Raw genomic sequence first — 24069 nt, 5'->3', positions numbered from 1 at the left:
TAGTTCCATCGATGTTCTTGTAAATGGCAAGATTTCATTTTTTTTGATGGCTGAGTAGTAGTCCATTATACATACACACATCTTCTTTACCCATTCATCTGTCAATGGACATCTGGGTTCTTTCCACAGTTTGGCTATTGTGGACATTGCTGCTAGAAACATTCAGGTGCAGGTGCCCCTTCAGATCACTACATTTGTATCTTTGGGGTAAATACCCAGTAGTGCAATTGCTGGGCTGTAGGGTAGCTCTATTTTCAACTTTTTGAGGAACCTCCACACAGTTTTCCAGAGTGGCTGCACCAGCTTGCATTCTCACAAACGGTGTATGAGGGTTCCCCTTTTTCTGCACCCTTGCCAACATCTGTGGTTTCCTGACTTGTTCATCTTAGCCATTCTGACTGGTGTGAGGTGGTATCTGTTTCACTGATGCTGAATGATGTTGCATCTTTTTCATATGTCTGTTGGGCATTTGCGTGTCTGGAGAAATGTCTGTTCATTTGCCCATTTCTTGGATTAGTTGTTCTTTGGGTGTTGAGTTTGATAAGTTCTTTATAGATTTTGGATACTAGCTTTATCTGATATGTCATTTGCAAATATCTTCACCCATTCTGTCAATTGTCTTTTGGTTTTGTCAACTGTTTCCTTTGCTGTGCAAAAGCTTTTTATCCTGATGAAGTCCCAGTAATTCATTTTTGCATTTGTTTCCCTTGTCTTTGGAGGGGTGTCTAGCAAGAAGTTACTGTGGCTGAAGTCAAAGAGATTGCTGCCTGTGTTCTTCTCTAGGATTTTGATGGTTCCTGTCTCACATTTGGATCTTTCCTCCAATTTTTGTGTGTGGTGTGAGGAAATGGTCCAGTTTCATTCTTCTGCATGTGGCTGTCCGAATTTCCCAACACCATTTGTTCAAGAGGCTGTCTTTTTTCTATCGGATATTTTTTCCTGCTTTGTTGAAGATCAGTTGACCAAGATTCCATCAAAATCCTAGGGTAGAATACAGGCAACACCCTTTTTGAACTCGGCTACAGTAACTTCTTGCAAGATACATCCACGAAGGCAAAAGAAACAAAAGCAAAAACGAACTATTGGGACTTCATCAAGATAAGAAGCTTTTGCACAGCAAAGGATACAGTCAAAAAAAACTCAAAGACAACCTACAGAATGGGAGAAGATATTTGCAAATGACGTATCAGATAAAGGGCTAGTTTTCAAGATCTATAAAGAACTTATTAAACTCAACACCAAAGAAACAAACAATCCAATCATGAAATGGGCAAAAGACATGAACAAAAATCTCACAGAGGAAGACATAGACATGGCCAACACGCACATGAGAAAATGCCCCGCATCACTTGCCATCAGGGAAATACAAATCAAAACCACAATGAGATCCCACCTCACACCAGTGAGAATGGGGGAAATTAACAAGGCAGGAAACCACAAATGTTGGAGAGGATGCGGAGAAAAGGGAACCCTCTTACACTGTTGGTGGGAATGTGAACTGGTGCAGCCACTCTGGAAAACTGTGTGGAGGTTCCTCAAAGAGTTAAAAATAGACCTGCCCTACGACCCAGCAATTGCACTGCTGGGGATTTACCCCAAAGATGCAGATGCAATGAAACGCCGGGACACCTGCACCCCGATGTTTCTAGCAGCAATGTCCACAATAGCCAAACTGTGGAAGGAGCCTCGGTGTCCATCGAAAGATGATGGATAAAGAAGATGTGGTCTATGTATACAATGGAATATTCCTCAGCCATTAGGAACGACAAATACCCACCATTTGCTTCGACGTGGATGGAACTGGAGGGTATTATGCTGAGTGCAGTAAGTCAATCGGAGAAGGACAAACATTATATGTTCTCATTCATTTGGGGAATATAAATAATAGTGAAAGGGAATAGAAGGGAAGGGAGAAGAAATGTGTGGGAAATATCAGAAAGGGAGACAGAACATAAAAACTCCTAACTCTGGGAAACGAACTAGGGTTGGTGGAAGGGGAGGAGGGTGAGGGGTGGGGGTGAATGGGTGACGGGCACTGAGGGGGGCACTTGACAGGATGAGCACTGGGTGTTATTCTGTATGTTGGCAAATTGAACACCAATAAAAAAGAAATTTACTATTAAAAAAAAGATTAGTTGACAGTATAGTTGTGAGTCCATTTCTGGATTTTCAATTCTGTTCTATTTTTTTTTTTAAAGATTTTATTTATTTGAAAGAGAGACAGAGATAGCGACAGAGATATTGCGAGAGGGGAGGACAGGGAGAAACAGGCTCCCCACTGAGCAGGGAGCCCAATGTGGTGCACGATCCCAGGACTCAGGATCATGATCTGAGCCGAAGATAGACAGCGACTGAGACACCCAGGCACCCTCTATTCTGTTCCACTGATCTATGTGGGTTTTTTTTTTTTTTGCCAGTACCTTACTGACTTGATGATTACAGCTTTATAATACAGATTGAAGTCCAGAATTGTGATGCCACCACTTTTGGTATTCTTTTTCAACATTCCTTTGACTATTCAGGGTCTTTTTCTGGTTCTATACAAATTATTGGAACAAATTGGATAGGGATTGCACTAAATGTATAGATTGCTCTAGGTTGCATAGACATTTTAATACTATTTGTTCTTCCAATCCATGAGCATGGAACATTTTTCCATTTCTTTGTATCTTCCTCAATTTCTTTCATGAGTGTTCTGCAGTTTTCTGAGTACAGATTTTTGCTTCTCTGGTTAGGTTTATTCCTAGGTATTTTATAGGTTTTCCATGTAGAGTATCATGTCATATGCAAAGAGTGAGAGTTTGACTTATTCTTTGCTGATTTGGATGCCTTTTATTTCTTTTTGTTGTCCGATTGCTGAGACTAGGACTACTAGTACCATGTTGAACAACAGTGGTAAGAGTGGACATCCCTGCCATGTTCCTGACTTCAGGGGAAAAGCTTTCAGTTTTTCCCCATTGAGAATGATATCACTGTGGGAGAAATGCATTCCCTTTTATTGCTGACAAATACTATTTTTTTATGGATATGTAACATGTTGTTTATCTGTTCATCTATTGATGGACATTTGGGCTCTTTCTATTCTTTAGCTATAATGAATTATGCTGCTACAAAATTCATGTACAAGTTTTTCCATGGAAATATGTTTTCACAATTCAAGCATATATACTTAGGGGTAGAATTGCTAGGTTACATTGAAATTTTATGTTTAACATTTTGAGGAACTGCCAAACTGTTTTCCAAAGCAGCTATACCATTTTCACATTCTTATCGGCAATGTAGGAGAGGTCTATTTTCCTCACATTTTTCAACAAAACTTGTCTATTGATTATAGCTATCCTGGTGTTTGAAGTGGTATCTCATTGTGCATTTTATCTGAATTTCCCTAATCACTAATGATGTTTCATGTCCTTTTAAGCTCTTTGGAAATAAGTCTATTCAGATCTTTAACCATCTTAAAACTGGGTATTTTCATTCCACTATTTTATTGTAGGAGTTCCTTATATATTCTAGATACAAGTCCCTTAACATATATGTATTTACAAATATTTATAGGCTCTCTGTTTCACTTTGTTGATGTTGTCATTTGAAACACAAAGCTTTCTAATTCTGATAAGAACAACTTATTTATTTTCCTGTTGTTATTTGTGCTCTTGGGTATGTCATCTGACGTTTTGTGTAACCCAACATCGCAAATATTTATTCCTATGTTTACCTCTCAGATTTTTATAGTTTTATCTTTTATATTAGGTCTCTGATCCATTTTGTGTTAATTTTTTATATGGGATGAGGTTGGGGTACATCTATATTCTTTTGTATGTGGCTATTCAGTTGTCCTATCACCATTTGTTGAAAAGACTATGCTTACCCACCCCAAGGGTGAATTGTTTTGGCACCCTTGTTGAAAACTATCTGACCGTAAGTATAAAGGTAAATCAATTCTTAAATTCTGAGTCTAATACTTTTATTGTAATGCTCTGAATACAAAATGAGATTTACGTTGTCAGTTAAGAAGTTCTGATAGAAATCATTTCATTTTTGGGGCCCCTGGGTGACTCAGCAATTGAGCATCTGCCTTTGGCTCAGGGCATGACATTGGGCTCCCTGGATGGCGCCTGCTTCTCTGTCTGCCTGTGTCTCTGCCCCTCTCTCTCTGTGTTTCTCATGAACAAATAAATAAAATCTTTAAAAAAAAGAGAAATAATTTCATTGACCTCTATCACCAATGGTGTATTTTAAGATTATAATGACCTCATTAACAAGAACTTTTAACACAACATAGATGAATTGTTCATGTTTGTTTATACTTTCTCCATTAACTTAGTTGATGTAATTAGAAACTTAAAGTAGTCTTGTTCTGTACTTGAACTTCCAAATATTCCTGAATATCTCCCAAGACTACGTTCTTATGAGAGTAAACATTAACAAAAAATCCGGTTATGTCCCCTTTAAATTCTGACATAATTCAATGTATAAATTTGATTTATCTATGTAACTAGATAACCATGTAAAATATGAGCATGGGAGCAGCACATCTATGTAACTAAGGCATAACTGGTATAAGATAACTGTAATGTTCATAGTTTTATGCCAAAGTATGAATCCTAGTTTTCAGACCAATTCCCCAAATAATCACAAAAGTTGCTATAGGACTGAAAAATGCTATAGGCATGAAAAATAATTTAATTGCTAGTATCTCTCTGACCTATTGGTAATGGGTCTCTGAACCATGTAAAAGATGAGCATGGGAGCAGCGCATCTATCACTTCAGAGTTTTACTAGTGAAATTCACCTTAAAATTATGTCACAAATTTTGCATTGTACTTCCTTTTATTCTGAAATACATTACCTCTCTCTCTCTCTCTCTCTCTCTCTCTCTCTCTCTCGCAGAACAAAGTGATGAGTGATGTATGGGTTAAATTCAGGAGTATCACTGAACTTCACCTTCCCTCTAACCAATTCCCCAAAATTCTCTGTCCCCATACACTTTGTGTTTCCAATTTCTTTCTTAGTGAATGAAGAACTTACTCCCAAAAGCCCTGGTATAAACCCCGGCTTTCTCTTTTCTTAGCTCTCCCCTCTCTTTTCCTCCCAGTCCTCGGGAGGGGGCAGGCACCTCAATTTGAATATGGGGGAGCCCAGAGTGTTAGACACACAGGGAGAGGGTTTACACTCAGGAAAAGGAATCAAGGAGTACAGCCTAGAGTAGTGAGGGACTTAGCCTACCAAGATAAAGCCCTGGTGCCACAGAGAAGGATACTGGTGCCCTGATAGGAGACTTGGAGCCTCAAAATCCTCTCATTCTGAATAGCTCCTGCTAAATCGTTTGCCCTTCCAATGAGGGCTGCAGAACCACACTTGGACCATGTCCTTCTTAAGCCGGAACTGCTGGGCAATGTGGCTGATCTACTCCAGTGTGAGTTTCAGGCGCTTATTTTGAGATGGAGCCTGAGGTTATATTTAGAATGTGCAGGAAGGAATGCTGTTGCCAATTAATTAATGATATTCATCATGGAAGTGGGATGAACATGGCATCATGCCGCAATATTTAGGAATTTAGTTGGGCTGTAATAAAATCGGAAAAAGCAGTAGCTTAAACATATCACCAGCTTTATGCCTTTTTTGTCTAAGGTTTGGTTTGATACATGCACAGTATCCTCAGGAAGACAGGCCTCTCTGGCGTTGCTTCACCTAGTAATCCTTAGCACACAGTTGTTCCCTTGTAGTCACAAGATGGCTGCTCAAACTCCAGTATTGCATTTGAATTCCAGTAGTAAAGAAAAATAAGGGTGAAGAGCAAAAGGCACAGGTCATTTAAATTTGCCCTTCATTTTAAGAAGCATTTACAGAAGCCTCATCCAAGAACTTCCACTTGCATTTCATTGGCCAGAACTGCATAAATATGTGTATGTCCTTCATCTGCAAGGAGTGCTGGGGGATGTAGTCTTTAGCTGGGCATATTTATACCCCCTACAAAACCAGTGTTCTGTTACTTACAATCAGGGAGAAGCCAATATAGGAAGGCCTCTAGCAGTTTAGTCCACAATTCCTGTTCTATGAATAGGTATCCTTCAGCTTTATTTTTAAAAATTTTTTTTAACGATTCATTTATTTATTCATGATGGACTGAGACAGAGAGAGAGAGAGAGAGGCAGAAGCAGGGGCCCAACGCGGGACTTGATCCCGGGACTCCAGGATCGCACCCTGGGCCAAAGGCAGGTGCCAAACCGCTGAGCCACCCAGGGATCCCTTCCTTCAGCTTTATTGAACCAGCAAGAATTCTACACCCCTCTCCAAATCCCCACATGCACTCACACTGAGGCAGCATTGCTCTTCTGCAATGGATTGACAGCCAGTATGGGCTCTGAACTGTGTGAAAGATGGGCATGGGAGAGGCATACCTTTCATTTCTGAATTTTACTAGTGAAATTGATCTTAAAATTTTATCATGAATCTTGTGTTATACTTTTATTGGGGAATTTATTACTGTAGTTGTGTTCAACATAAATCTCAGGACTGAGATCACTGTGAAATGAAACATCATGTAAATCCTTTTTTTTCTTTTTCTTAGAGATGTAGAAGGTCGAGGGATAGGAAGAGAGAATCCCAAGCAGACTCCATGCCCAGGGAGGAGCCCAATCTCAGAACCCATGAGATCATGACTTGAAACAAAATCAAGTCAGACACTTTTTTTTTTTATTTTTTTTAAATATTTTATTTATTTATTCATAGAGACACAGAGAGAGAGAGGCAGAGACACAGGCAGAGGGAGAAGCAGGCTCCACGCAGAGAGCCCGATGTGGGACTCGATCCAGGGTCTCCAGGATCACACCCTGGGCTGCAGGCGGCGCTAAACCGCTGCGCCACTGGGGCTGCCCATCAAGTCAGACACTTAACCAACAGAGCAACTCAGGTGCCCCAGAAACATCTTGCAATTCATTTTTTTAAAAAGATTTTTAAAAATTTATTTATGATATATATAGAGAGAGATTGGCAGAGACACAGGCAGAGGGATAAGCAGGCTCCATGCCGGGAGCCCGACGCAGGACTCGATCCCGGGACTCCAGGATTGCGCCCTGGGCCAAAGGCAGGCACTAAACCGCTGAGCCACCCAGGGATCCCCAACATCTTGTAATTCTTAAAAGACTGGACTACAAAGCTAGACAGACTTGGGTAAGGATCCCAGATCCATTATTTACTAGTTATGTACTTTGAGCAAGACATTCAATCTATTGATGCCTTGGTTTCCTCATTTGTAAACTGTGGATAATAATTTTTACAAGTAGAATAATAAGATAATTTATGTCCAAACTGGAAAACTTTAATGTGCTGGAAAGGGGATAATAATAATAATCATGCTTGAACAAGTGGCATAAGCCCAGAACTATGGTACAGATACTGATGAGAGGATTAAATGAAAAAATAAAGCACTTAGCACAGGGCCTGATACATAGCAAGTGCTCAGGTAAATGTAGCCACTACTTTTTTATTACTGAACTGGAAAGTTCCATTGTTTCAGCTTTTCCTTCTAACAATAATATGCTGATAATCTTCCTTATGATCAAGAGTAGTGGATTGACATAAGAAGAGCTTAATTTTTTTCAAGGTGGAGAAAAACCTAATTGAAACTCAAACAACCAACCTCTCCAGAAGAGGAACAGGGTTGAAAGATACTGCAGAAATCATTAGAAGCATGAATGAAGCAGAAAAACAGAATTTTAATGATTTTGTGTACTTCAAGGTTTTGGTCCTAAGATCCTTCTATACTCTTAAAAAATTTTGAGGACCACAGAGTTTCTGTTTATGTTACTTATATCTATTGATATTATAAGTAAAAGTGGAGACAATAAAAAATATTCATTTAAAATAACAATAACCCTATCATATACTAATACAATGAATATTTAATTATCTTTACAAACCCAACAAAAAAGAGAGGATTAGTGTGTCTTCAAATCTCTTTATTGATTGGTTTGCTAGAACTGAAACTAAGTCTCATTTCTGCCCTTTTATGCAACTTATTGCAGTATGTTATTTTGGTCAAAATATATGAATAAGATAGGTCCTTGGCAAAGAGAGGAAATATTTTAATAGCCTTTCTGGATATCTGTGGTTATTCTTTGTTACTACACCAAAACTCCATAGTAGTTTTAAAATTATTATTATTTTAAATATTTTATTTATTTATTCATGAGAGACACAGAGAGAGAGGCAGAGACATAGGCAGAGGGAGAAGCAGGTGCCCTGTGGGGAACCCAATGTGGGACTCCATCCCAGGACCCCGAAATCATGCCCTGAGCCAAAGGCAGATCTTCAACCACTGAGCCATCCAGGTGCTCCTCCATAGTAGTTTTGTGAAGGTTAGTTTAAAGCAGAATCTGAAATCATATCAATGAACTTTTTGTACTGTTATATCAAAGCCCATTGGTCAGTCGTGCATTTTGAATGAATGTTTTACTCACGATTTTGGAATATCATTCATTAGTCATTTGGAGAAGATTAGTTCATTGAGTTATGCAGATATTTCAAATGTTTACACATTTCAGAAACCCAATACCTTAGAACATTCTAGAAAATATATGAACACACAAGCATACATTCCATTAGCCATCAGAATGATGATGTCATGTGGCCTCTGGAAAACTCTACTGTACATTCATGAAACAAGAAGAGTGATAAAGACCAATCATGTCTTTTTTTTTTTTTTTTTTAAAGATTTTTATTTATTTAGTTGAGAGAGAAAGCCCAGAGACAGAGAATGAGCAGAAGGGGACAGGCAGAGGTAGATGGAGAAGCAGGCTCCCTGCTAAGCAAGGAGCCAGATGCAGGGCTCAATCTCAGGACCCTCGGATCACAACCTGAGCCAAAGGGAGATATTTAACTGAGTGAGCCACCCAGGTGTCCCCAAATCATGTCTTATTATGAAGACTGTTTTGACTACATGAGTCACTGAATAGGTTTTAGTCTCAAACCACACCTGAAGAACAGCTGATATGGTATGACTGTTAGATAAGAAAACAAAAAACTTACCATTTGCTTTTTTTTCTTTTAAAATCAGGAGGCAATAAATTATAACACACAGTGAGCAAGATACTAAAATAAAGTCCCAAGTGTCAATTTCAAATCTCTTCATATGATGACAAGTAGACAAGCTTCTAAAAACAGCTTCTAATTCAAAGATCTTTCTCATTCTTTTTTTTTTTTTTTGGTTTGAACTCTAGTATTTCAATGTATGCAGGCAGGTATCTTTGAGGAGCTCACAATGCTTCATTTCTTCCTCTTCTTTCCATTCTCCCCAAGGTAGAATCTTTGCAGAAAGCTGTGGGCAGCAAAACTCTACTAAAAATATTCTAGGACATCTTTTCTTTTTGCAACCTGGCCTGGAAGCTGCCCACTTATTATGGGTCTTGTTTTGTATGCTTTGTTTTGTATTTTGGATTTTTTTTTTTTTTTTTTTTTTTTTACAAATACAGAAGACATTCTCAAATGATATTGGTGGTAGATTTGAGAAACTTCTAAATGAACCTCTTATTTTGCTCTCCTGTTAATCCAGGCTTTTCAAGGTACCTTGATAGTAGAGGATAATCCTATTTTTTGGAAAAAGCCACTTTCACTCAGGGACATGTGGGTGGCTCAGTGGTTGAGCGTCTGCCTTTGTCTCAGGGCATGATTTTGGAGTCCCGGGATCGAGTCCCGAGTCGGGCTCCCTGCATGGAGCCTGCTTCTCCCTCTGTGTCTCTGTGTCTCTGTGTCTCTGATGAATAAATAAAATCTTTAAAAAAAGAAAAGAAAAAGCCCTTCACTCAGTAGTACCAGGGAGAAATCCGTTGTAGGCACCCTGCCCCTTACTTTTCCATTCAGGTTCCCAATGTCCTGACCACTGCCTCTGCTGGCTGCACAGTAGGCCCCACTGTGCGGCCCACCCAGGTCTACCTTCCTGGGCAATGCTTTGCCTCCTCCTTTACCCTTCAGCAAACACACACCCTTTGTAGTCATTCTTTCACCGAAGTCTGATTTTTTAGCTTGGATTAGTCCAGTCTGAAATACACTGGGGCGGGAATGTCAAGCCAATGAAAGATATTTACACTGGGACACGAATGATGGATGGGAAACGAAGTGTTTAGGAACCAAGAACCAAACTGATGATCTGAAAAAATAAACTTGCAGAAGGCTTGCTCTATGTGGTCACTGAAAGGATTGCTTAGCTTTTCTAAGCACATTAAAAGCCACCTGGCTGGCTCAGATGGCAAAGGCTTAGACTCTCCACCTGGGGGGGGGGAGGGGAGGGTGGTTCAGTTTGAGCCCCGCACTGGGTGAAGAGATTAAAAATCTTTTTTTTTTTTTTAAAGCAATATATCAAAAGCCAAAAAACCAATAACCAATTGATCCAAGTTTCCTAGGAGCCCAGTCAGGCAAGAAGTGAGGCGTGAGGTCCCTGCGCGGCTACGCTTGGGGCTTCCACAGGTTAACGCACCAAGGAGCAGAAGGGTGAGGTGCCCAGGGGGCAGCCCTCATTCGAGCAAAGGTTTGCGCTTCAAGCTGCCAGCAATAATTCTGCGATTTCCAACGGCCCCCTTTGACGTTTCACTTATTCCTCGAATTAACTGAAGACTTTTTTTTTTTTTTTGAAGTAAATTTCAGAGTTCACGAAAGCTGGAGACTGTGGATTCCCAAGCGTGTTTCTAGGTTAAGGCAGGGCCTCGAACTCGGCTGTAGGAGAGGCAGGTCGGCCAACGCCACCTCGGCCCTCCAGGGCAGGGGCCGTCTGTGCGCTCGCAGCTCTCCCACGCCCGGGGTCCGGCTGAGGGGGGCCCGACGCGCCGACCCCCGGCCCACAAGGCCCCGAACGGTGCTATTAACGGTCCCCCAGATCCCCGCTGTGGCCGTGACCTTTCAACAGGCGGGCGGCGCAACTGCGCGTCGGACGCAACAGGCACGACCGGCGCGCCATCGGGGCGAGACGCTCCGGCGACAGCAGTGGGCGGCGCACGCAGCCTCTCCTTTCTTTAACCCTTCTACACGCTTAGTCCCACCCTCACCGGAAGTGGAGCCGCCTTACGTCACGCCACTTCCGGCCCGCACGCCCGTCGCCGGCGGGAGCGAGCACGCTGGCGCGCGGCAACCTTGTTCCCGCCTCCTGAGCCCCAGCGCCACTCACCTTCGGCGGTCGCGGAGCGTGACGTGCGTGCGCGCCCCCGGCCGTGCGTCGGGGCCGAGGGGAAAGGCCGAGAGAGCGAGGCGAGAAGGAGGGGTTGTGGAGGTTAGGGCCCAACCAGCGAGTGCCGTCGCCCTCCCTCCTCCCGACGAGGCTCGGAGAGGGAAGGGGAGGAGCGAGCCGGGCCGGCCGCGCACACCAGGAGCCTCCTCGTGGAGGGGGGGAGCGGAGGAAAGGGGAGCTCCGCCACCTCTGCTGGCGGCGGCGGCGGCGGCGGAGGAGGAAGAAAGTCAGGGCCCGTGCCCGCCGCCACAGGCGCAGAAACCGCCCCCCGCCCGCACCTCCCCGGAAACAGCCCCCCGCCCAGCCCCGCACACTCGTGCCCCAGCCGGAGCCGCAGCCCGGCCGCCCCCGCCTCGCCCCGCCCCGCCGCCCGTCCCCGCGGGCGGCCGAGTGCGCGAGGCCCGAGGCCGGGAGTTGTTGTCAGGCCCAGGCCACTTCCGAGGCGCCCGCCGGGTGTCGCCGCCACCACAGGAGGACGACGTCGACGCGGAGGAGGCGGCGGCGGAGGCGTGTTGTTGTCTCGCCCACTCCCCTCCCCTGAACTCGCGCCCCACGTCAGGGCGCGATGGAGTGAAGCGGGGACGAAGGTGGTACTTCCGCGTTGCGCTGCCCGAGCCGAGAGCGCGGCCGAGGCCGCTCCCCCGCCCCCGGGGGCACTTGGAGGACTCCGGACTCCCCCGCAGGTCAGCGCCCGGCGCATCTGGTGTGTGTGCGGCGGAGGCCGGGACGGCGAGCAGGACCGCGAGCTGGGCCGCCGGGGCTCCCGCTCCCCTCGGGCCGGAGGCCGCCGCACTCCCGACCGCGACCCGGACCCCGAGGACCCGAGTCCTGACCCGGATTATCGTGGCGCGTCTCGCGGCCGGCCCTGGTGCTCGGTGTCCCTCCGCCGCAGTTCCCGTTTCCGGCGGCGGCGATGGCCAGGATCTGACCCGGGAGGAGGCCGCACCCGCGCCGCGCTCTGCGGCGGGCCCTAGGCGATGCCGAGCAGCTCGGACACGGCGCTGGGGGGAGGCGGGGGCCTGAGCTGGGCGGAGAAGAAGTTGGAGGAACGCCGCAAGCGGAGGCGATTCCTGTCCCCTCAGCAGCCGCCGCTGCTGTTGCCGCTCCTGCAGCCGCAGCTCCTGCAACCGCCGCCGCCCCCGCCGCCTCTGCTCTTCCTGGCTGCTCCCGGCACGGCCGCCGCCGCAGCCGCCGCCGCCGCGGCCTCCTCCTCTTGCTTCAGCCCGGGCCCCCCTCTGGAGGTCAAGCGGCTGGCGAGAGGCAAGAGGCGCGCAGGAGGGCGGCAGAAGCGGCGCCGCGGGCCCCGCGCCGGGCAGGAGGCGGAGAAGCGTCGGGTCTTCTCGCTGCCCCAGCCGCAGCAGGACGGCGGTGGCGGTGCTAGTAGCGGCGGGGGTGTGACCCCGCTGGTGGAGTACGAGGATGTGAGCTCCCAGTCCGAGCAGGGGCTGCTGCTGGGGGGGGCCAGCGCGGCAACGGCGGCGACGGCTGCCGGGGGAACGGGGGGCAGCGGCGGGAGTCCGGCCTCCTCCTCCGGCACCCAGCGGCGCGGGGAGGGCTCGGAGCGCAGGCCCCGCCGGGACCGCCGCAGCAGCAGCGGCCGCAGCAAGGAGCGCCACCGCGAGCACCGGCGGCGGGACGGGCAGCGCGGCGGCGGCGAGGCCTCCAAGTCCCGCAGCCGCCACAGCCACAGCGGCGAGGAGCGGGCCGAGGCCGCCAAGAGCGGCAGCAGCAGCAGCAGCGGCGGCCGCCGGAAGAGCGCCTCGGCCACGTCGAGCAGCAGCAGCAGCCGCAAGGACCGAGACCCGAAGGCGCACCGGAGCCGGACTAAGTCGTCCAAGGAGCCGCCGTCGGCCTACAAGGAGCCGCCCAAGGCCTACCGGGAGGACAAGAGCGAGCCCAAGGCCTACAGGCGGCGGCAGCGGTCCCTGAGCCCGCTGGGAGGTCGGGACGACAGCCCGGTGTCCCACAGGGCGTCGCAGAGCCTGAGGAGCCGCAAGTCCCCCAGCCCGGCAGGAGGTGGCAGCAGCCCGTACTCCCGGCGGCTGGCGCGCTCCCCGAGCCCCTACAGCCGCCGCCGCTCCCCCAGCTACAGCCGCCACAGCTCGTACGAGCGGGGCGGCGACGTGTCCCCCAGCCCCTACAGCAGCAGCAGCTGGCGCCGCTCCCGGAGCCCCTACAGCCCGGTCATCAGGTGAGTCGGCCCCGGGGTGGGCCCGCCTGCGGCCGCGCCGGCCCGAGCCCCCACCCCCCCCACCCCCCCCACCCCCCACCCCCCGGCGGCGGCGGCGGGGGCAGCGGGGGCCGGGCCCTGCGGGGCCGCCCGAGCCCGCAGCCGGCGCGAGGAGACCCGGCCGGACACCCGGCTTCGCGCGCCCGTGACACCGTGTCGTGGGGCGGGGGGCAGAGCAACAGGTCCGGCGGACTTGTTCTCGCACGAGCGCCGAGAGCGAGCTCAGGGGGTTAGACTTGCTGGTGAACACACTAGCAGGTGTCTCTTCAGCCGCCCTTTGCTGTCCCAGCAGTTTCTTCGGGTAGACCGAGAGGTGGTTGAATTTGCCAGAATCTTGAAAGCTTTCTGAAGAGGTTGCATCTTTGGAGGGTTAGGAGCGAACTTCCTAGCTAGGACCTACGTCCTGTAAAGGACACTCAGAGTCGCTCGCTGAAGTCAGAGTTAGAAGTGGATTGCACATGCTGCAGGTGATTAATAATACAGCGACGGAAGAGGCAGCTTTTCCGTAAAGTTTACTCTTCCACGAGGATGTGGAACTTTCGTGGGAACTTAAAGGATTCTAAATTCTCGAGATAAGGAGGATGCCCATTTTGTGGTATTCTTGGGTGGGATGGTCGTTTAAGTGGTAAAGAGAAAAAAAAAAAGAGATTGTGGTTTCTATGTATGATGACACCCAGTTGCTAATAACGTGTAATTGATTGGTGCAACCAAGTGAAGGGTCTAGCACATCCTTACAGTATTACGCTGTTTACTATTGTATTAAGTTACTATTTACTTTTACTTAAAAGTTAGCTGTACCTTTAAATATCACGATCTTTGTTCAGAAAGCTTTAAAAGCTGTAATTTAATCCAGTGAAATTGGAGTAAATCTTTGATGTGGTTGTCACACCTTGTTTGTTATACATTTCTATTCTCTAGGAAAAGTGTGAGCATTGATACGCGGGTACCTGTTAAGCAAAGTGAATTAAGAATAACTTTCGGATATTTTGCAGGTTCTTCTATCCCTTCAGCTGTCTGGAAACTCCAGGCCTTCTAGTTTTAGGGTACTACAAAATGTCATTTTCGTTGGTTGTGTTTTTCTTACTGGCCTTAGTTTTCAGCAATGCCGAGCGGATGCGAATACCTCTCAGTAGAAGTTATGTTGAATCTCGATACATATACCTGTAAAATTAGCACATTTCTTTGAAGTGTCAGCCTAGTAAATATTTGTCAAGATGTGATTCCAGTGGAGATCTGGGTGTGTTTGTCCTTAAGTGAAAACAGCTGTATAAATCTCTTCATCCTTACAGTGTTCAAGCACACTTAAAATTCTAGTTGATGTCTTAAGCAGAGACTGTCAACTGAAAACTCATTTCACCAAACTTAGCCTTCGTGTCTTGTAAGACCTTGCCTTTTACTTTTAGTTAAAAAACGTTTTAGGTGTGCCAGAAGGTTTGCATTTTTGTTGTTTTGGGGTTGTTTTTGTTTTTATGTTTTCTGCGATCGACGCTGTTTTTTGAAAATGATTAGGTTACATTTCAGGACTTGAGATAACAATTTTAAGGGTATGATGCAATTTTAAGAGTAGAGTTTGTGTTTATGGTTTATGGATACTTTACAAGGTCCTGGCCTTAATAGTGCTGTGTATTTTAAATATATCGTGTAGTAGTGGTATGCATGATTAGTGTTATTCGTATTTTGCAAATATTTATTCAGCCTATCAGTGCCAGTTACTGTTCCAGGGACTGGAATAGATTGGTGAAGGAAGATGGGGACCTTGCCCTCATGAAGCTTGCGTTCTAGAGGATCATTCATTGCTGAATCTTTTCATGGCATTTACAGTGACCACCAGCATTTTTAAAGTATTGGATTTGGAAGAGGCTTTAGATATCTTGGCCAGCATTTCTGACAGCTGTCCGTTTGGTCTGTGCCAGAATACATCTAGACATGGGAAGACATTACTGTGAGACAGCCTGTTCCGTTAAATTTGGAACTTGAGTTCTAGACCAGCTTTGCCTGGTATCTTAGCAAGACCCTCCCTTGGAGACTCAGTTTCCTAAACCGTAACAGGGATATAGGAATATACTTTTTTTTTTTTGCATTATTTCAAGGATTAAGCGAAAATTTATGTTTTGTAAAGTATAGAAATACTATAGATTATTATGGAAATGTAATGTGGCTGAATTATTATTGAATAGCTTGAATTATTAGAACTCTTCACATTGAAACAGAAATCTACCTCCGTGTAACTTTCTACCCATTGCTTCAAGTTTAACCCTTTGGAATGATACAGAGCAAACTGGTATGCTACCTCTTTAAAATGTAAAGACACTTGCCATGTCTTCTGAGTCTTTTATTCTCTGGGCCAAAATAAATAAATAAATAAATAAATAAATAAATAAATAAATAAATAAATAAACAAACCTCGTTTGTCATGAGGTGTGGCTTTGAGATTTTTCACATTATATCTGGTTTGTTAACTGTCCTGCTTAAAATACGGGGTCCAGAATTTACAGCTGAAATGGTTGGAAACTCTTAAGATTTTTGAATATATAACGAGTGTGTTATTACTGTTTAGGAATAATTAATTGAACTCACTTGTCCAGTTTAACACAAAGTTTTATTTACTTTTTGAATTTAGTAATGTCTTAAGTGGCTTACGTTACTTAATGAATAGATTGCTAGATTGTGAGCTCTGTGAAGGCAGCTATCCTGTTTTACCTACCGTTGTATTCTTAGTGTTCAGCGTAGTGGTAGTGTCTGGCACAAGTCGTCGCTTAGTAATTGTTGAATGGGTAAACACAGGGATGATGATGCTGGAGTTTACTGAGTACATGAAATATTGTGGATTACATAAGTATTTAATAGAGACCATGTGTTAGGCTATAAGAAATAGTAGTAAGATCTTTTACCAGGCCAGATGGCCCTTATGTATTAATGAATTGTCAGTGTAGATACTTTAAGGGAATACATGCCCATTGAAAGTAGTATTCAAGCCATGGTATGAAGATTTTTCTTGGTGTTAGTTCCTAGAATAAATCCTCTCCATTCTGTTGGCTTTTAATTCACAGTCTCCTCTAGGCCTTCATCTGAATCTTCAGTCCTCTGTTGATGCTTTTCTTTTCATCAGTCCTTCCTTACCTGTACATTTCTTCTCGTATAACCAGCTTACCTTAATTTTTTTTTTTTTTACTATTTGTCTACTCAGGTGTGGGAAGTCACAGAGTTTTGCTTACTGACCCTGTAATGTGAGAGTATACTGAAGAGAGAGCTGTTTCTCAAGGGAGGCAATGGTACTGACATTTGGGTTTTACTATGCGCCATGCGTTGGTAAATACTTAGCATACATTCACCCCCTACGTTTCTGTTGGGAAAAGATTGGGAAACAAGCTCTAAAAAGTTAAGTGATTTGTTCCAAGGTCAGCTTGGATTCAAACCTTGGGCTGACTGAAGTAACATGCAGTTAGTATTAGGTATTGATACTGTCCTGGCTGGCATTCAAGGGAGCTAACACCCTCATGGAGTGATCTGTTTTGCTAAAATTCATCTCCTGTTTGGGTATTTATATATTGATTTCTTTTTTCTGGCTGTCTTTTTTTTTTTTTTTTTTTTTTTTTAAGATTTTATTTATTCATCAGAGAGAGAGGAGGGCAGAGACATCAGCAGAGGGAGAAGTAGGTAGGCTCCCTGTAGGGAGCCTGATGTGGGACTTGATCTCAGGATCCCAGGATCGTGACCTGAGGACACTCAACCAACTGATCCACTTAGGTTCCCCTTTCCTGGCCGTCTTTGCAGCATTTTGAGGGTTGTAAAAAACAAGTCCTTCTAAAGATTCTTTTGGCTCATTTGGTCTTTTTTAACTTGTAGCTTTTATGAATATGAGCCTAAAAACATTCCTTGAAGACTTTATTTACAGCTAGTTATTGACAGTTTTTTTGCAGTGCAGTATCTTCATCTGAAGTCACTCAAGTCAGATCGGTTACAACCAGTACAGTAAATTATTACATATCCCATTAATTGGTTTTGTCTCTGAACTTGTGGAAATTCTGTTCCACTGACAAGCAGCAGAAGCCTATATTATGGAATCGTATGGAGATCCTGGGGGATCTAAAGACGGTTGGACCAGTAGGTGTAAATAAGTGAAGTTATTAGTATTCACTTGTATATGATATAGGTTACTTCTGTCATGATTTATTTAGTGTATTGTCCTAGAACCTGTGTTCAGAAATGTATAAAATGAAGACATTTCAGAATGATAAAGCTCCTATTAATTCATAAAATGCTACTGATTTGATTTGTACTTAAGAGAAATAAATCATGAGTATCCATAGGTGAGTGTAATGTTTAAAATGCTTTTAAAAAGTGTCAGGTACAAAAAAAAAGTGTCAGATACATAGGATACTAGAATAAATACAGAAAACACTCAAAAAGGAATGTAGATTTAGGTGAATGTAGATTTAGGTGAATGTAGATTTAGAATAAATACAGAAAACACTCAAAAGGAATGTAGATTTAGGTGAAGTCTTTTTTTTTTTTTAATATTTTATTTATTTATTTATTCATGAGAGACACAGAGAGGCAGAGACAGGCAGAGGGAGAAGCAGGCTCTCCTTTAGGGAGCCTGATAGGAGATTCGATCCCAGGACCCTGGGATTGCGACCTGAGCTGAGGGCAGATGCTCAACTACTGAGCCACCCAGGTGCTCCAGGTGAAGTCATAAGTCTCACTGGTATTTATCCCATTTGCGTTTTCAGCACTTCAGTTCAGGTCTTTGTTTTTAATCAGACTTCTTGTTGCCATTCTCTTCTTCCCTTGTTCTTCCATTCCTTTCTTCCCAACTTATTTTTTATCAGGAGAGTTTTCTTAAGGTGTTGGTCAGATTTTGTCACTTCCGTTATATAGAATGGAAGTCCAGACTTTTCAGTGCATTGTCAGGTAATACCTTTTATGATCTGGCCCCATTCTATCAATTCTATTTTCAGAGGCACTTTTATTTCTCTATATTTTTACTCTTCCTGTTCTTTTACTTTGAAATGCCCTTTTATTTTCCTCTTCTCTGCTTCCGGCTTTGCATTCAAAACCCAGCTCCAATTCAGCCATCTTGAGAGATCTTGCCCCATTCATGTAGAAAAAGTTAATTCTTATATTCCTATGGCTCTTTGCTTTGTCTTTGATAGACAGCTTTAAAAATTTTTATTTAATATTCTGATTATTTGGCTGGCTATGTTTGTGTCTTCTCTACTAGATTGTAAGCTCCTGGAGGAAAAGTTATGAAACATTTATTAATAGTCGAATTATTTTTTTTTTAAGGATTTTATTTCTTTATTTGAGAGAGTGCACAAGCAGGGGGAGTGGCAGAGGGAGAGGTTGAAGCAGACTCCCCGCTGAGAGGGAGCCTGATGTGAGGCTTGATCCCAGGATGGTGACCTGAGCCAAAGGCAGATGCTTAATGGGCTGAGCCACTCAGGCGCCCGAGTAGTCGAATTGATTTAAATAGCATATTTCTCCACAGATTAATGCATACCAGTTTTTGCACAGATTACAGTTGTATCTCTAAACTTACTTCGTATTTTGGTTCACATATACTCTAGTATGGTGAGATAATTCTTTTTAAAGGAGAGAATTTAAGAACCTTTTTCTAGCTGCTGCTTTTACTGGAATGAGTTGAGGATGCTGGGTGTCACTTTTTGCGTGAATAAATTCAGACCTAATATTTAGATTTGCACAATGTTGTACTAATCAAGATAAATGATCTGTTTTTCTTGGTGAAAATTTTCTGAACAATTTTCTGTATGCTAAGCTTTATTTCCTAACTTTGAAAAATTGTAGCTTTCTAAAAAATCTGTTGAAAATTGATATTGCTTGATACTCATATTTTAGATCATTTAAATCTCTTATTCTGTACTTTTTCTATGAATAATTTTTATTTTTATTGTTTTTTATTTTTTATTTATTTATTTTTATTAAATTTTTATTGTTATTTTTGGTTTTGATTGGCTTTGTTTCATAGGTAGATCTTTATAATCTTTAAAGTGGATGTTAGAAGCAAAAAGATCAAGCTAGAATCAGAAGTATTACTTGTTTGCAGTGATTTTTGTTCCTTGAATTTCCACACATCTAAATTATGAGATAATTTAGTTTTCTTAATATATTTGGAAAACAAAATGAAAGTAGAATAAAGGATAAAATCTAGGTTAAAAACTGGAAATTATTTATTTTTTATTTAAATTCCAGTTAACATGCAGTGTAATATTAGTTTCAGGTGTACAATAGAGTGAGTCAGCACTTCCCTACAACACTGGGTGCTCTTCATAACAAGTGCACTCCTTATTCCGCATCACCTATTTAGCCCCCCCCCCCAATCTCCTCTGGTAACCATGTTTGTTCTCCATAGTAAAGAGTCTGTTTCTTGGCTTGCCCCCCCCAATCCCGTCTCTCTCTCTCTCTCTCTCTCTCTCTCTCTCTTTTTTCCCCCTTTGCTTGTCTAAAAACTGGAATTTATAAGATGGAAACGAAAAGGGTAGTGAGAGAAACTGAAAACTGAAACTAGTTAATGGGCTGCATGCCTCCCCATTTTTCTGTTTCTGCATTTTCACTTGCATAGGGGGCACTTTCACTGAGATATTTTATTGACTCTCCAAACTTAATTTAACATTAAATTATTTCTCCTTTCTTGGAGTCATTTCTTTTTCTAATAATTGCTCTTCATTATTTTTCACCTGTTTACAAAGATACTAGAGGCTCATGGTGAGAAGTTTTCAATTATAGAAGAGTGTGAGAGTCCTCCTGAATCCAAACACTTGAGATGATCATCTTTGATGTTTTGAATACCATTCTTCTAGATTTCTCTCTTCATATATGCATAGGGACAAAAGCTTTTTTTTAAGCTTTTTTTTTTAATTTTAAGATTTTATATATTAGAGAGCGAGTGAGAGAGAGAACATAGGTATGGGGAGTGGGAGAGGGAGAGAGAGAAGCAGGCTCCCTGCTTATGTGGGGCTCGATCCCAGGTCCCTTGGGAGCATGACCTGAGCCAAAGGTGGACCCTTAACCAACTGAGCCACTCAGGCACCCTGGGACAAAAGATTTTATGTAAATCTTAGGAATTATGGGAATATATTTACAATGCTACTTCGTATGCCATATTCTATAGTATGTTCTTTTTTGTTCACTTCTGGTATTTTGGTGTATGAATGTATTGTAACTTGTTTGGCAAGTCCATTTTGCTAGATTCTTAGTTTTTTATTTCTAAAATTTTTGATATGTATATATATCTATTGCAGATAGTTTGTGTGCACATTTGTCCCATTATCTCCTATATGTTGGGTTTTTTGGAGGTAAAATTGTTGGGTCAAAAATGACATACACATTATAATTCTGGTAGAGTGTCATATTGTCCTTCAGAAGGCTTTTACCAATTTTTGTTTCCCAACAGTGTGCCAGTGTTCGTTTCCTCAGCCCCATCGTCAAATATGCAATTTTTTTCATTTGTATTTCTTTAATAAGACTGAATTGATTTTAATCTGTTTACTGAATGTTTTAATTTCTTGATTCGCTTCTGTTTGTTATTTTAACACACTGTATTAGAGGTATTAGCTATTTTGTGGCATAACAAGTATTTTTCATGAGTTTGTCTTTTGTTTTTTAACATTGTTTATGTAATGTTTTGGTTTTTTAAGCTTTTTATTTATTTGAAAAAGGGAGAGGGAGAAGCAGACTCCTGAGCAAAGAGCCCTACGTGGGGTTCAATCCCAGACCCTGAAATAATGACCTGAGCCAAAGGCAGATGCTTAACTGACTGAGCCAACCAGGCACCCTGCCCCGTGTTTTGTATTAAGAACTGTTAGAATTATGCCTATGTCTGTGTGTGTGTGTGTTTTTAGATTTTTAAAAATTTATTTATTCATGAGAGAGACACACACACACAGAGGCAGACACAGGCAGAGGGAGAAGCAGGTTCCATGCAGGGGGCCTGATGTGGGACTCCATCCCGGGACCCCCAGGATCACGCTGCGGGCAGAAGGCAGGCGCCAAACCGCTGAGCCACCCAGGGATCCCTGTTTGTGTGTTTTGAATGACAGTAGTTTCTCCGAGGCACCCAGTGCCAAAACATTAGTAACACTTACCTCTTCTTCTCCAGTTCTGGGAATTGCTTGTTTGTTGGTACTTTTGACATGGTCTTTATCTGTTCCATTTAGGAATTTTTACATTCGTTTACATTTTTATTGTTGGGTCGATTGCTTTGGGTTTTTCTTCAGGCCTCTTCTGTTTTCTGCATTCAAACTAATCTTAAAATACCACTTTGATTCTATCCTTTTTCTATAAAACATACTTTTTTTTTTAAGATTTATTTATTTATTTATGATAGAAAGAGAGAGAGAGAGAGAGGCAGAGACACAGGAGGAGGGAGAAGCAGGCTCCATGCTGGGAGCCCGATGCGGGACTCGATCACGCCCTGGGCCAAAGGCGGGCGCCAAACCACTGAGCAACCCAGGGATCCCTATAAAACATAGCATCAAATTCCTGAGCTGGGCACTTAATGATTCTTTACTCCAGACAGCCCAAACTACCCTTATTTCTCAGTATATATGTCGATCATAGTGCGAACTGGACTTGTTACTATTTTAAAAACATGGAATTACAGTTGCCCTTCACTTTAGTTTATGCCCTTTTCTCAATTGGCTAATCCTACTTGGCCATTCTTTCAGCCGTAGTTGAGGTGTCATCTTCATTAATCTCATTCAGAAGTGATTTCTCACCTTCAGGCTTGCATTAATTTGAGTTGTTACCACCCCTCCTCCACCAGCATATTGGACATATTTCATTCATTCATTAAAAAGTCAGTTTTATTAAGGCATAATTTACATACAGTATAATTTACCAATTTTAAGTATACATTTAAATGGCTTTTGACGATTAGATATACTTGTGTAACCACCACCACCACAATCATGATAAACAACATTTCCATTACCCCCAAAAGTTTCCTGTGACTCCTTTGTAGTTTGTCTCCTACCTGTGGTCCTTGGTAACTGCTACTTATATGGTATGTAATCTTGGTGAATTCACGTAGATTCATTGATGATGTTGCATGCTTGAGTGGTTTCTTCCTTTTTATTGCTGAGTAGTATTCCATTTTTATATGCATTGCATAGAATTACGATAATTTGCTTGTCCATTCACCCAGCCGATGAGCATTTGAGTTATATCTAGTTTGGGGCTATTATGAACAAAGCTGTTGTGAAATTTGATGTAATTCTTTTGTTTTTATTTCTTTTTTTTTAAATTTCATTTATTTATTCATGAGAGACACACACACACACACACACACACACACAGAGGTAGAGACACAGGCAGAGGGAGAAAGAAGCAGGCTCCATGCAGGGTGCTTGACATGGGACTTGATCCCGGGTCTCCAGGACCACGACTTGGGCTGAAGGCGGTGCTAAACCGCTCAGCCACCTGGGCTGCACTTTTGTTTTTATTTCTTACAAGTAAATCAGTAGTGGGATTGCTGTGCTGTAAGTGAATTTTTGACATTATAAGCAGCGTATTTTCCAAAATGGATGTACCATTTTGCATTCTAGTCAACAACATATGACCTTTCCAATAGCTTCATATCCTCATTAAACCTTCAGTTTTGTCAGTCTTTGTTCTTGGCTGTTCTGGTGGATGTGTAGTAGTACATCATTGTGGTTTTATTTGCAATTCCCTAATGACTGATAATATTAAGTGTCTTTCCATATGCTTATTTGCTCTTCATATCTTTTCTAAAGTGTCTTAAAACGTTTTGTCCATACTCTTTATGAATTGGGTTGTTCTATTGAATTGTAACAGTTCTGTACCTATTTTAGACACAAGTTCCTTATCAGATACAAATATTTTACAAGTGATTTCTCTCATTCTGTGGTTGCCTTTCCTTAACAGTAATTTTGAAGAGCAGAATTCTATGAAGTCCAATATAGCAATTTTTTTCTTTTGTGATTCATGTATTTTGTGTTGCCCCAAAACTAAGCCTAACTCATGGTCACAAAGATTTCTTCTTTGATCTTAAAATATACATCTTTAGTGTATCACAGCCTACCTTCATGTATAACGTAATAACAGTAGTATGCTTCCTGTTTTTTCTCCTCCTCTTACGTACCATTCTTATCATATGTCTTATTTCTCTATATAGATGACTTATATATGTTGTTTATGGACATGAAATTTAAAAATGAGAAAAATCATTTATATCTGTAATTTATACCTTTCAAACACTTCTCATTCCTTGGTGTAGATACAAGTTTTGATGTAGTATTTTCCTCTAGTGAGAGAAATGTCTTTCAGCATTTTTTATAATGCAGCTCTGCTGTTTCATTTGTTTGAAAAAGTCTCCATTTTGAAAGATATTTTTGCTAGGTATGGAATTCTACATGGACTTTTTTTTCCCCTTTAGTACTTTGACTTCTTCCACTTCTCACTGGTGTAGTTTGACAAGAATTTACATAATATTTCATTTTTGCTTCAGCCACTGGATTGTAAGTCCCATGAGGTTCTTTTTTAATCTTAGTGTCTCTTAAACACCTACCACAGCATGTGATAGGAAATAGATGCCAAAAAATGTTAAATTCGTTTGGATAAGAAAATATCCAGCACTTCA

The 24069-nt window shown here is 42.9% G+C and overlaps 1 protein-coding gene across 2 annotated transcripts in view; it reads left to right on the top strand.

Moving 5' to 3' along the window:
* The first annotated feature begins 12047 nt into the window (after positions 1-12047).
* The window catches only part of CDK13 (cyclin dependent kinase 13), a 122862-nt gene continuing 110840 nt past the window's right edge, over positions 12048-24069 (top strand). For both annotated transcript variants that reach the window (XM_041723082.1, XM_041723081.1), the window contains exon 1: positions 12048-13409. In XM_041723082.1, the coding sequence (XP_041579016.1) occupies positions 12196-13409 (1214 nt within the window). In that variant the 5' untranslated portion in view covers positions 12048-12195. The remainder of the gene's footprint in view (positions 13410-24069) is intronic.

The sequence above is a fragment of the Vulpes lagopus genome, chromosome 11, assembly GCF_018345385.1.
Source record: "Vulpes lagopus strain Blue_001 chromosome 11, ASM1834538v1, whole genome shotgun sequence".
In the NCBI taxonomy this organism is placed as follows: domain Eukaryota; kingdom Metazoa; phylum Chordata; class Mammalia; order Carnivora; family Canidae; genus Vulpes; species Vulpes lagopus.
The sequence above is the reverse complement of the archived record's forward strand: the minus strand, read 5'-3'. Positions and strand labels throughout refer to the sequence as shown.